The sequence below is a fragment of the Clinocottus analis genome, unplaced genomic scaffold (genome assembly GCF_023055335.1).
Source record: "Clinocottus analis isolate CAN_PGR_092001 unplaced genomic scaffold, fCliAna1.0.p SCAF_5, whole genome shotgun sequence".
NCBI classification, from domain to species: Eukaryota; Metazoa; Chordata; class Actinopteri; order Perciformes; family Cottidae; genus Clinocottus; species Clinocottus analis.
This window is the reverse complement of record NW_027176207.1, coordinates 10,437,940-10,452,351: the sequence shown is the minus strand read 5'-3', so window position 1 is coordinate 10,452,351 and position 14,412 is coordinate 10,437,940. Positions and strand designations below refer to the sequence as shown.

The window sequence follows — 14,412 nt, the reverse complement described above, 5'->3', positions numbered from 1 at the left end:
GTAGAGATACATTATTTTCTCCCCACAAAAAGTTTATCAATCATGTTTCTGTATTGATCACAACGATCAGCTGCTGCCAGTGTACCTGTGGTTCCAGAGGAAAGTCCCTTTCAGGAGCTGTTCAGATTCAGATTCAACGTTATTGTCATTGCACATATAGTACAAGTACTGCGACAACAAAATGTTGTTTGAATCTGTCCAGAGTGCAAAAGAAGCAAGGTGCATTGCAGGGTGATGGACAATGTGATATTGGTATAGACAGGATTGACAGTGTAAACAGGTATTTGCAGTGGGTGGAGTACCAGTGGTGCGATGGGTGGTTTTCACGACCCGCGGCAGAGCTTTCCGGTCTTAATTATTTTTTAAACCCTTTTTTTTATTTTCAAAGAAATTCAACTGATTGAATCCTTGTTCTGAGACCATGTGTGACCATAAATCTGTTCCGTTACTGTCAACATGATTACGGCCGTTGACCTTGGCAAGTCAGCCTTTACTTCTTTTGCATTCATCCTCTCGTTCACCAGTGATTATGTTTTGGGTTGTATTGAAAATATATTATATTTTTTTCCTTTCCTATTTCTAACTATACAACGCGGTCCTAAAATAACATGACATTATCATTCCCTTTTCAAGTTGGTCTTAGAATGTTTAGAACAATCTTTTTTTATCAAGGACACTTTTTAGGACTGATGCACTGTGAGTTATGCAATTACGAATTTTACCTTCACTTTGAAAATTGAATTGATGCAATGATTCGTGCCACAGAATATTGTCATCTATGAGACCTTGAAATATACTCTTGTACAATGTTTTACTTTTTTTTTTTAAAACAGCTTCCTCACATACCTGTTTAAGGAAAATGAAAGAATTCATTCACATTCAGGCTGAATGGGATGGGCAGAGTTGGCTGTGTAGATGTATCGCGAGGCGCCAGTATGTTAATTGGTTGTTTATAGGGTGTGGCGGAGACAATACAGGGACAATGCAGGGAGAGACTGTGGCCCAATCCCAATCTCCACCCTTACGGAATTACATACTTTACATACTTTGAGGCTTGCTCCGTGAGGGTTTAGGGCTGTTGCCACTGTCACATCGTCAAGTGTTTGAGGGTTCTCTGGCAGACATTTTAAGCCCATTATGAGCACTTTCTATAAGTCAGCAGTAGATGCTGACTTTTCCCAAAGAAATTACCCACAATTCATAGCAATGTGGCGCGAAACACAATACCAATAGAAGAATGGAGACGTAATATAAGAGTCATATGTGTGTTCAGCCCAATAAATTACATTTAAGCAACATTAAGGATTAAGATGGACCATAAAACACCTGATAACAGAGGAATGCAAGCAGCATATATATATCACTTACATTTCACTTAGTTATTGAAGCTGTTTTACAAAAACAAATAAATCTATTATTTAAAATTACGTCTCATCTCGAGAGGAAAGAGCCTGGAAGACATTTAAATCTGGGAGTTAAAAGTATTAAATAAATACCCACGATTAGACAATATTTTTTTTGATGTATTCATGGTCAAGTGATAAGTGCTGTCCCATCCGTATTTACATCATTATTGTTTTGTTTATTTCTCTTGTCTTTATGAACTAATTCACGAATAGTAACTTTACGCTACCTTTGTAAGATTATTATTTTTATTTTTATACAGAATGTCCCAGTTTCTTTGGTCCCATTGTGATTTTTGTTCAGGGGCTCATTTCTGATGCATTTATACTTCTCGTGGAATTTCTATTGTTTCTCTTTTCTACTGCGGCGCCACAAGTACATTCATGAGCGATGCTCCTACGACTCATGCACTGACACAAGTTTTCCTTTATTAAACTGTTTGAGTTGCATCAGATTGCTTTAAAAACAAGCATTTGATGCTACGAATGTCACTGCAAACGAGACATGAACAGAACGTGGGACAGAAGCTCAACCTACTGCTTTTTGCATTTAAATTAGACTATTAAACTATGTGAGTACCGGATCAGAGGATAACTGTCCTGTTTCTGTAGCTCATACCAGTATGTGTTGCCAGGAACATTACCTACAAAGTGTTTTCCTCAAACAACCGGTTATAATGAGAAGTGGAGTAATTAAATTACAGAAGTTGACAAAGGCAAGGCATATTTGTAAAACTATGTGAATATCAGGTCAAGGGACAATTGTCCTGTGCCTGTACCTCATACCAGCATGTGTTGCCAGGAACATTCCCTGCAAAGTGTTTTCCTCAAACAACCGGTTAACTGCTTCTTTCACTATGACGAGTACCTATTTATTTAATTGACCAAGGCAAGGCAAGGCACGTTTATTTGTATAATACATTTCAACAACAAGGTGATTTAAAGTGCTTCACATAAAACCCTTACAAGCAAAACATAATGCTGATTTAACAGTTAAGAAAACATTAAAACAGTCAAAAAGCAAAAAGCAAAATAAAATGAATAAAAGTTGCAGTGCAGTTTAAGCAGCAGTTGAATCTGGTTTAATTAAAGGCAGCGAACAGAAAAGTCTTCAACGTGGATGTAAAGGAGCTGAGGGTCTCAGCAGACCTGCAGCTTTGCCTTGTTCCAGATATGTGGAGCAGAAAAGATGAACGCTGCCTCTCTATGTTTAGTTCTTACTCTTGGAACAGAAAGATCTGAGGGGTCGGGATGGTTCATAAGGTCGCAGCAGATCACAAACATACTTTGGCCCTGAACCATTCAGTGCTTTATAAACCAGCAGCAGGATTTTAAAGTCTAGTCTTTGTTTGATAGTTCAAAGACCTTAGAATTGGAGGGATGTGATCCACTTTCCAGTGATATGGTAAAGAGTGAGTAGCAACGGGTTGCTGACCGACCTTGTGGAGTGCCGTAGTTAGTTGTGACCAGGGGGGAGTCAGTGTTATTAAACCTAACCAGCTCTTGCCATGTTGAGCAGGAATAAGCAGCACCAATTGATTGGAGAGCAGTATGTTCGACTGCATTGTATTGCATGTAACTGAACAAGTACTAAACATGTAGTGAGCATTGAAGTCCTCCAGCTCTGGGCTCCTCTGGGACTCCCACAGCACAGCTACTGGACTCAGGGACACACAAACCACTCCATCACAATCGTGGTGGCAGGATTTTTTAGGTTGCATCTATGTCTTTGCTAATGCAGTGTATGTATGTTTGGCAGTGTGTTTCCTTTTATTGAACTGTTCATAATTTGCATCAGATTGCTTTGAAACTTGCATTTAAAATGACTAGTGTCACTGCAAACCCACTGGATACACATTTCATTCAATAACAACAGTACAGCCACTTTTGCTGTCAGTTTAATTTCATCGTGGTAAATGAATGTGGGTACTTTTTTTCTAATAAGGCACTTGACGTTATGTGCCGAGGCAACAGGTCAAACCTGTCCGTCACTGACTCCTCCTAAGACTTAATGCAATATAAAAGAAGTTGTCATGATGGATAATCAACAAGAAGACATCAAGACCTACGGTACAGTACATTCATATCTGTTCAGTATTTGTAATCTAAGAAAAACAAATATCAGATTTTAATATTATTTAGCATCAGCATGTAAATAAATAGTGCAGAGTGGGACTACATGAGATAATGTAAAAATAATTTAGAAATAGTATTTATATTATTTAGTATCAAAACAATTTAGTCACTGTTAATGTTTTGTTTCAAAGTATTGGATTCTTTGAGGTGCAGGAATGATCCGTCTTCCTCTTGATCCAAAGACAGAAGAATGAAGATCTTTATTTCATGGCAGGCTAACAGACCATCTATGATAAACAATACCAATAGCTGTGTTTTTTTTTATTTATTTTTATGCGTAGCAATGTCTTGGCTGGCTGCGTTGGGTCTCCTTCTCCTGCAGACTGGAGCTTCTGGATTTGGCATATGTCCTGGAAAGTCTCTGAATCATCAAGAGATCACTGAGGAAGCGCTCTTAAATGTCACTGCACATGTGTGCCAGGCTGTGGCCCTGGCGGAGGGCAAAGACTTCACTTTTCCTGTGAGGATGCAATTTAACCATATTTGTATTTTAATGACCAATGTCTTTTTTAAAACCTTCCTCTTGTGTTAGCTTTCTAGTGCCATCCCCTGTGTTAGCGGGTCGGTGGCGACCCGTGTCTTAAATCTGTAAGACACGGGTAAAATACAGCTGTAAAATACACTAAAAACTATTTTCTATCATTCAATTTGTTTCTCATCTGTACTTTGTTAGGCTTCTTTATCCATGAACATATTGGTTTTAATATTTTTGGTGGGGGCCTCTGGGCCTTTTCTTTGTCCGTAAACCTCAACTTCAATTTTTTTTTTAAAAAAAAGGTCAAATGGCTGAGGAGGTTGCTGGCGCGTATGCTCTTTGTGTTGAGAAAATGAGAATCCCCTGAAGCTCACATGATGGGGAGAGGAGCTGGCTGACAGTGTGATGCTGACAGTGCACTTATGAGTTCAGTTTTGGCATTAATTATTGCTTTATAATCTTATTTTTATAACTGAGTCAAAACCAACCCTAACAACACAAATGTCATAATTTCAACCAGAGCATTTTATAATTTAGTAAAACATTTTTTTGTTTGCATTTTGTTGAAATAGACGTTCCTGACAAAGTCAAAAGACCTTGATGCAATAAACCAATTTTATGTGGTTCTTTTATGCCTTTAAAAACTAAAACTTGTCGGTGCCGACCCTAACACAAGAGGAAGGTTAATAAATATTATTAGTTATTAATATCATTAATTGTGTCCACAGACTCTGACTCCTCAGTCTGTTGCTGTTGCTTGTGGAGCGTCAAAATCATCCAAGTGCTTCCGACAAACCATCAAAATAATCCAAAATAGTAATAAGCGAGTGGATGCTCGTCCGCCCTATGATCCACGCTATCACTTTGACAATGAGAAGTTTACAGAGGGAAAAAAAATCATCACAGACGGACTAATAGCTGTTAAGGCCAGCAACGAGATCAACAACTTTGTGGTAGCGAGAGAAAAACTGGGACAAATCTTGCACCCTTTACAGGTACAAAACAAAGTTATATTGTTTGTTTTCTTTTACTAACAGTTTTTTACACAGATGTTACATTTTTAAAACTAAAACTCAAGTTCAGCAAGAGAGTATTGTCAAGCGATGATCGTGACAGTACGATACATACGAGTGATGCTGCTGTGTTGCAAATATTTGAATTGTCTCCTTTTTGAAATGATAGGACTTCTACAGTCACAGTAACTGGGTGGAAATGGAAATGGATGTGCCCAACTCCAATCTGATCAAATCAGACTCCTCCATTGGTGACATCGCAGGTAAAGAAATCAGAAAATGTTGGTCTGTGTTTGGCTTTATATCGAAACTAAGGGAACCAAAAACGAAGATGGGTAATGATGGAGAGATCATTTTATAAAATATTCTTCCCCGCAGGTGAAAACAGAGCAACTTGCCGCGACTGTGTTGGAGACGACTGCACAAACAACATTTTTGAAGATATCCTGAAGGAAAAGATACTTACCTCAGGATATTTTGACTATCAGGTTCTTATATCGAACAAACCAACAGGTAAATAATGTACCTGTCTACATTAAGAATTTTACAATACAAAAAAATCGAAAATTAAGAAATGTTGTCATGGGTTGTCTTAACTTTAAAGCTGTGGAATGTAAGTTGTACACAAAGGAGGCTGGCAAGTGTGTTATACACAAATAATATACACAAAGAAGTTATTTGGCCTATAAACTGACAGAAAACAATGTAACTGACCACGAGGTCATAATATATTCGTGTTGTTTTGTGAACTCTGCCAGCTTCTCTGTGTTTTGTTTAACTAGCCTGGGCATGCTGCACCTGCCATTTACTGCATGTTAGAGCAGCTGTTGTCAACCACTGGGCCGGGGCCCACTGTGGGGCCTTAGAGGCCCATCTAGTGGCCCTCTAAGGAGGTACTGCCAAATGGTGCACGAGACCCACTGGCGAGCTCATGGCTGCACTGTGCTCGTACAGCAGTTACGATCAACAACAATTTCATAAAAAATGCCTTTTATTACTTTATAAACCCCCCTGGGTTTTGAATTCCCCCTGGGACTCAATAAAGTCCTCAATCTCTAATGATACATAGTTATGTATGTATTTCTAACATTTTGTATTAATCTAAATCTACAAAGTAACTAGTACCTAAAGTTCTCAGAAACATATAGTAGTAATACAAAAGTAATAAAAAGTATAATTTGATTGTAAAATGTTTGCGAAGTAGAAGTATAAAGCAACAGACATTGGAAACAATCTTATAGCGCTTGCGATAATGCACTTAGTGTCTTCCCACCACATATTGTGTCTTTAAAATACCTCTGCCATTTCAACTAAACAGAAACTGCAACAGTTTTTGTTGTATGAGATTTTTATTGAGCTACTTCACATACACGATCAGTTTCACTTTCTTGTAGTTGTGAGCAGCCCACCCCCTTTGTTTCCATTTAGGATCAATAGTTTTATCAATGGCACACACACAGTTTGCATGCTGCCTCTATTGTTACTTTACAGTGTGAAACCATGAAACCACTAACTCAACCTGCCATAATGTGTTTGAATTTGGGACACTTATCTATGTTTTCTGGCTATTGGTGATCATTATAATTCATCTGCTGGGCTCTCTGATCGTCTGTCCTAAATCTAACTGTTAATTATTAATATTTACCAAAGTGGTGAACCGACTGACAGACAAACATTGTTGCTACTGGGGCTGAAAGCACACATTTACAGAGAAGATAGTCTTAAAAAGAGGAATCGTTGAAGCTCTAAAACATTTTGTTCTCATTTTTTTTTCCAATGCTGAACAGGAAAATGCAGCCATGGAGGTAAATATGATGACTCGAGTGAGATCCCACCAAGAGGTGGGATCAGCAAAGATACTTTAGACTCCAGCCACGGGAACCTCCACATTGAAGCAGCAAACTTGGCGATCGCTGCAACCAGTGAGCTACTGGAGGACATTCGAGGGGCTGCTGGTGACAAAACATTCCTCCAGTACGAAACCTTTTCTGCATATCATATTGCATAAGGAGGTGGATCGCAATGTTTTTTTTCAAAATGTTTTTATTATTTCTCATGTCTTTTTTTCCCTCCTCTCTTCATCCCTCAGATTTATGGGAATCTCCAAAGGTAAAGCTCTTTGTTTTGTGATCGATACGACAGGAAGCATGAGCGACGACATCGCAGCAGTGAGGACCGTCACTTCCGCTGTCATCAACAGTAGAGTGGGAACCGTAGACGAGCCCTCAGTTTACATTCTTGTACCTTTCAACGATCCAGGTAGAGTCTTAATGTCCTTTAAAAGATTTCACAATCCTGTTTGTTTTTTTCCCTCTGATGTGAATCAAAGGGATTTTTGAAAATGCATAAATTTGCTCTTTATCTGCTTGTCGGCTGAACTGTAACTAATTAAATTAAATAAACAGTTGTATGTGCACTGAATATGATTGTTTATGTATCATATGTATAAAATAAGAACAATAACAGTATCTGTAACTCCTAAAGTATCCAATCATAACCACAAAATGAAGATTAAATTAATTTATTTTTCCTTTCTCTATCTGAAACCCAGATTTTGGGCCGCCGACAAAGACTACGGACCCAAACGTTTTCAATAACTCTATTAATTCACTAGTAGCAACCGGTGGAGGAGATATTCCAGAATTGAGTCTTTCGGGCCTTCAGGTGCTGTGAGGTCTTTTATCTCTGCAAAACGTGATAATGTAAAATAAAGAGTTAATCTTCTGCAGCATTGATGTCCTCCCTTGCTCACAGTTGGCTTTAACTGGTGCTCCTCGTAACTCTGAGATCTTCCTCTTCACTGACGCAACCGCTAAAGATCAACACCTGAAAAGCACAGTGACCGCACTCATAGAGCAGACCAAGTCAGTGGTGAGTATCTACTTTTACTGTAAAAGAAAAAGAAAAACACATGACAATACAGAGTAACCGAAAAATAAATTAAAAAGACATAATGTGCCTTTGTTGTAATAACAGGCCTAAGAGTTTATTGACAAATGTGTCAGCATGTTACCATTCATACAATGACAGAGTTAACATTTTGTAGAGTGGAGTTCATGTTCACCACATTCAGCATTGTAGTTTAGAGACGTGCTTCTCAACCTTTTTTCAGTAACTCTGTGAAAGACTTTTTCAGTACCCCCTAACCAGCGCAAAGCATTTTTGGTGGAAAAAAATACACAACGCTGTGCCTTTTATTAACGTACCGCCATTTGTGAAAAAAAACAAATTATATATATGTATATATATATATATATATATATATATATATATATATATATATATATATATATATATATATATATATATATATATATATATATATATATATATGTGTCATATATATATGACACATTTGTCATATATATATATATATGTATATATATATATATATATATATATATATATATATATATATATATATATATATATATATATATATATATATATATATATATATATATATATAATAACATATATATATATATATATATATAATAACATATATATATATATATATATATATATATATATGTATATATATATATGTATATATATATATATATATATAATAACATATATATATATATATATATATATACATATATATATATATATATGCATATATATATATATGCATATATATATATATATATATACGCATATATATATATATATACACACATATATATATATATACACATATATATAGATATACACACATATATATAGATATACACACATATATATATATACACACATATATATATACACATACACATATATATATACACATATATATACATATATATATATACATATATATATATATATATAGATATATATATATACAGATATATATATATACAGATATATATATATACAGATATATATATACACATATATATATACATATACATATATATATATACAGATATATATAAATATATACACATATATATATATACATATATATACATATACATATATATACATATACATATATATACACATATATACATATACATATATATACACATATATATATACACATATATATATACATATATATACATATATATACACATATATATACATACATATATATATATATATATATATATATATATATATATATATATATATATATATATATATATATATATATATATGTATATTTATATACATATATATATATAGATATATACATATATATATATAGATATAGATATATATATATATATATTCAAAAAGTCAAACTTGTCTATTATAGTCATTCACTACACACAGACTGATATATTTCAAATGTTTATTTCTTTTAATTTTGATGATTATAACCGACAACTAAGGAAAATCCCAAATTCAGTATCTCAGAAAAGTAGAAAATTACTTATCAAAGGGATTTTTGAAAATGCATAAATTGGCTCTTTATCTGCTTGTCGGCTGAAATACATACAATCTAAATTCTCATCATGAGAACTTTCAAAAAGTAAAATCAGGCATTAAAAAAAAAGACGTGGAATAAAAAGATGGAAAAGCAAAGAAACAAAGAAAGGATTTTTTAGAAATCTTGGCCAACTAAAAAAGTATGAACATGAAACGTTTGAGCGTGTACAGCTCTCAATACTTAGTTGGGGCTCCTGTTTCCTGAATTACTGCAGAATTTCTGCAGCAATGCAGTAATACACTTTTTGAAGAGATTCTAATTGTATGACCAGCACCTGTATATATATTTTCTCTCTGTTTCTTTTCAGGTGAACATAATGATAACTGGCACACTGGGAGGTCGTCGTCGTCGTAGAGAAAGTGGTGTGAAATCAGACGCCCAGCTGTACAGAGAACTGGCTCAGCTGTCAGGAGGTCTGGCTATCGAAGTCTCAAAGCATGAGCTCTCTGTGGCCATCAGCATCTTAACAAAGTCCTCCAGCTCCTCTCTGGTATTTACTCTCTCACTGGCCATTTTCAATTACTTTACTAGTTTAAAAAAAAATCCAGTTGTGTCACCAGTTTCATTTAACCTCTTAGGTGACCCTCCTGCAAGCATGCAGAAGTCTAAAGGCTGAAAACTTCACCTTCATGGTTGATGAGTCATTAAGCAACGTCACAGTTTACATCACTGGGACATCAGTCGCCTTTACTCTCATCAGTCCCTCAGGTGAGCTGTGAAGATGAGATATTTTGACAGTGATTTGCATTATTTTAGTAGTTAAAAAGCAATAATATGCACTTCACTGAAGATTTGAAAGCAGAAGATTATATTGATCTTGTGTATCCGCATAGAACAAGTATTGTAAAGCCTTCTTATGTGGAAACTCTTGACTTTTGTTTTTAGGTGTGTCTCAGGAGAGCTCTAGCGCAACAGGATCATTGATCACTGCATCTGAGTCAGTGGGAAACTTCAAGACTCTGCAGCTGAAGACACAACCTGGACTTTGGAAAATTAAAATGGTGTCAACGAATCCCTACAATCTGAAGGTCATCGGTGAGTACTCCATGATCATATGCTTGAATCCCATAATGACACCATTACCTTGAACAGCTGGTTCCTCCAAATCACAAAATGCCTTTTCTATGTTCTGCATGTGACCTCTTTGGTTGAATTTATTTTGTAATCATTTGTATTTGCAGGTGAGAGTCCGATTGACTTCCTGTTTGACTTTTTGGAGGAATCGCAGGGACCGTTTGAATGTTTAGATGTTGTAGGCAATCGTCCCAGAGCTGGTAAAGGAGACATAATTGTGTGATATGCCAAAGTATATTACTTTACTTCTTTGCATTTCTTAATTCTTATTGCTTTCTTTTTTTTAAGGCGTTAATGGTAGCCTGATCGTGACATTAACCGGGAGTGAGTCCGCCACGGTGACAGAAGTCATTTTGGTTGAATCGTCGGGCTTGAGAGAGGTTCCTGGCACTGTGGAGGCTCTGGACGGAGGAGACTACTTAGCTAAATTTGTTAGGATACCAACAGAGCCGTTTGTGGTGCTTGTAAAAGGGAAGAACAAAAATGGTTCCTCAGGGTTCTTTCAAAGGCAGTCCCTCACAAGCATCAAAGCATCTAATGTGACTGTTACGTCTGTAAGTAAATCGCATCCATCTAAAAAACTATCATATGACTTTTAAGTATCACTTGCAATGCCACGGTCCTTCTACATATGACAGTACTGACTGTTTCCCTTCTTTTCTTTTAGCCTGATTCAAATAGCATCTTGGTTCCAGGAATAACACTTTCAATTCCCTTCTTTGTGACGAGCGGTGCAGAAGGAAACTTCAGCATCCGAGCTACAAATGACCGTGGTTTCAATTCAAGTTTCGAGTTCCTGGAATTTGGAGGCTGCGGTTATGGTTCAGTGAACCTCACAGCACCCTCCACCACCCCGCCTGGTACTGACGTCACCCTGACTATTGAGGCCGAGGATCCCGGGAGTGCAGACATGAACTATGTTGTGCTGCGTTTCACTGTCCTAAAAACGGTAACTCATCACAAATATATGTTGAAGACAATAAATGATCAGTCTAGCTTTTTTAATCCATTCATCATTGTGCCCGAGAAAGGGTGTTCAAGTATCTTGGGGTCTTGTTCATGAATGAGGGTGAAGTTTAGCGTGAGGTGGACGGTGCAGAACAGCAGTGATGAAGGCGTTGAACAAGATCACTGTGGTGAAGAGGGAACTGAGCCAGAAGGCAAATCTCTCGATTACCTGTCCATCTACATTCTGACCCTCACTTGTGGCTGTGACGAGGAGCTTTGGGTAGTGACCGAAATAATTACATTGCAGGTAAAAGCGGACAAAATGAGCTTCCTTCCTAGGGTGGCACGGCTCCCCCTTAGAGAATAGAGATAGGCTGAGGAGCTCATCTGGAGGGAGTTTAAGAGTTGCTGCTCCTTTAAGCCCTAAGGGGGCGAGCTGAGGGGGTTTGGCCTCCTGAAGGCCTCACAGTAGTTGACGTCCAGTAATGTCCAACTGATAAGAGGCCCTGAGACCGACCCAGAACAGCAGGAAGAGCTGGAAAATGTGTCATGACCTGATAAACTTGCTGGATTAACGGAACGATAATAGATGCATGGATAGTTTGTGTTTAGTGGTTAAAGGACTGATGTAAAACTAGTTGTATTCATTCATATTTTCTCCTTGAAACACCAAAGTTTGGTTTACATTTTGTACTACCGTGTCATTTGCAAGTGCCTGCATCATTTCAAGTGTTGATTGTAAAAAAAATAAAAATGTAATCTGTCTTTTTTTATTTACATCTGCAGTCTATCGATCCGGAAGATTTCTGTTCAGGTGACTTATGGTACTAATGGGACAAGTGTCGACCATGTCAGACAGGACAACAGGACCATCATCATCTGATGTGGAGCTGCCAATGTAGCCTCCTGTTTCTACAGCGTCCGGAAAACAGCCACCAGTAGCACACAGGGTCCAACAGCAGCAGCCACTGTTGTGTCTTTGTCCACTAGAGCTGTTCAGTCTTTCCTTCTTAGCTTTAGCATCACACTCCTCGGGCTCAATATATTTTAAATGGGGAACAACTTATGTTTTACATGTTGGTGTGAGGAAGAGATGTGTTTTGTAATGTTCTTTTGTCTTTGGAGAAATCCCTTTCATAGTCTATACTTTCAGTTGGCAGTGTATTAGGTACAGAGGTAAAACTAATGCATTCTGGTCATTGTGTCATGTGGGCTTGTAAAATAAAGACATGGGCTATATGAACATTTACATGTTATTGTGATGCTTCAATCAAGGATCTTTCCTTCATATTTTGATTACCACTGTTCATATTACATTGGGGAATGGTGATTGAAGGGTTACATCTATTTAGTCATTTAACCATGTATAGTTTTAAATGATATTTACTACACTTCTTACTTAGATGATTATAAAACAAATAACACAATAAAGAAAAGAAAAAGAGTTTCTGTTGACCGGTCCTTTTGGGAGAAAGGTGACAACAGGTGAAGAAGATAGATGTTGAAGTGTCAGATTACATGACATCAGAGGGTAATAGCTTATTCTATATCCACATGATTGGTAAGAAAATTCACAATTCAATAAGCTCCCACTAGTGGAGGAGCAATTTATAAATGTTATGTGTTGACATAGCATAACATGGCCTTCAAATGATGCACCTAGTGTTGGAGCATGAGCAATAAAGGACACCTCAACTGACACACAGTTTGGGTTATTACATAAAATTATCAACCACGGGGCAAAACAAAGTAATTACTGCAGACAACTTACAAAAGGTAAACTGTCACAACAGCAGTAACACTGTCACAAACTAATACAATTATAGATCAGTCGCACAATTTACAGTATTGCAATTTCAAATAATTGCTTAAAAAAAGACAAGTGGTGCAACTGAAAACAGGACCAATAAAACCTGCAACAAAATATTACAACTTGTAAATTAACAAATATATAAACTGTCAAAAATACAATCCACATCTCAGAAAATGGATGGATCGGTACTTGCAAAGACCTTTTTATAGTCTTTCAACCACACAAAGTGCTTTAACACTCACATCATTTATCCATTCACACCATTTCATCAAGTTTACAGTTATGATCATTCTGTGGAGCATCTCGGCATCCAAAGAGCAGTCAACACATTGCTTACCCATGCTAGTGGCCTGGCTCTAGGGATGACTTATTTTTGGTCCAGAGAGAAATATTTCAACAATCACTAGATGAAATGCTGGGATTTCTTAATATTCATCACCCCAGAGGATGAATCTCTGAAAAGACAGGACGAAGTTCAAAACTGAAGCATGATTTCAACTCTCCTCCCCAGATTCAGTACAGGTATTGGCCAGAGACACGTTTCATAGAATAAACCAGAAATTTATTACAGGAGTTAATATAAACACTAAAAACCGAAACATGCAGAACAAAATCACAACAAAACCATGCAAAACAAAAATCAGACGATATGGGCACAGTAAAACAGGTAAACACTAAAATTAAAGCAAAAGGCTAAACAGGTCAAAAGGATGAAGTCAAAGTAACAAGCAAAAGCAAAACAGAAGGCTGAAAGCACAACAACCAACAAGAAGAAAACATCCAACGAAAGCAAAATAACTAGCACAAGCAAAACTGCAGCAGGTAAACCTATAAATGATAAACCGAGATTAAAAAGGGTAACACCATGCTGCACCGTACTTACAATAAATTAAAGTAACAACTCACCACAGTGACTGAAAGGGAATGAGGTCATGCAAACAGGTGTGTTTTATATTGGCACTGATTAGGGGAGGAGCCAGCCCGAAGGCTGCCTTCAAAAACCCTTCTCTAGGGAGCGTTGCACACTACGAAAGCACTTACTAATGTAAGATGTAACAGTGTCTGTATACTCCCCAATGTCTGTGTGGTTGTTGTATGTGGCT

The 14,412-nt window shown here is 36.8% G+C and overlaps 1 protein-coding gene across 1 annotated transcript; it reads left to right on the top strand.

Moving 5' to 3' along the window:
- Window positions 1-3,467: 3,467 nt before the first annotated feature.
- Window positions 3,468-12,906, top strand: LOC137802638 (von Willebrand factor A domain-containing protein 7-like). Its single transcript, XM_068600660.1, has 16 exons — window positions 3,468-3,473; window positions 3,821-3,999; window positions 4,743-5,009; window positions 5,197-5,290; window positions 5,406-5,540; window positions 6,815-7,001; window positions 7,117-7,286; window positions 7,579-7,691; window positions 7,782-7,898; window positions 9,782-9,964; window positions 10,053-10,182; window positions 10,360-10,509; window positions 10,656-10,748; window positions 10,837-11,102; window positions 11,216-11,497; window positions 12,283-12,906. Exons 2-16 carry the CDS (start codon window positions 3,823-3,825, stop codon window positions 12,325-12,327), a joined length of 2,409 nt encoding a protein of 802 aa, XP_068456761.1. The 5' UTR covers window positions 3,468-3,473; window positions 3,821-3,822; the 3' UTR covers window positions 12,328-12,906.
- The last annotated feature ends 1,506 nt before the right edge of the window (window positions 12,907-14,412 follow it).

What these genes read in the sequence shown, in the direction of transcription:
- LOC137802638 (XM_068600660.1), top strand. Translation starts at nt 3,823, where the DNA reads ATGTCTTGGCTGGCTGCGTTGGGTCTCCTTCTCCTGCAGACTGGAGCT. An exon ending in AAATCTTGCACCCTTTACAG is followed by an intron (nt 5,010 to 5,196) that starts GTACAAAACAAA and finishes TTGAAATGATAG; the next exon opens with GACTTCTACAGTCACAGTAA. An exon ending in TGTACCTTTCAACGATCCAG is followed by an intron (nt 7,287 to 7,578) that starts GTAGAGTCTTAA and finishes TCTGAAACCCAG; the next exon opens with ATTTTGGGCCGCCGACAAAG.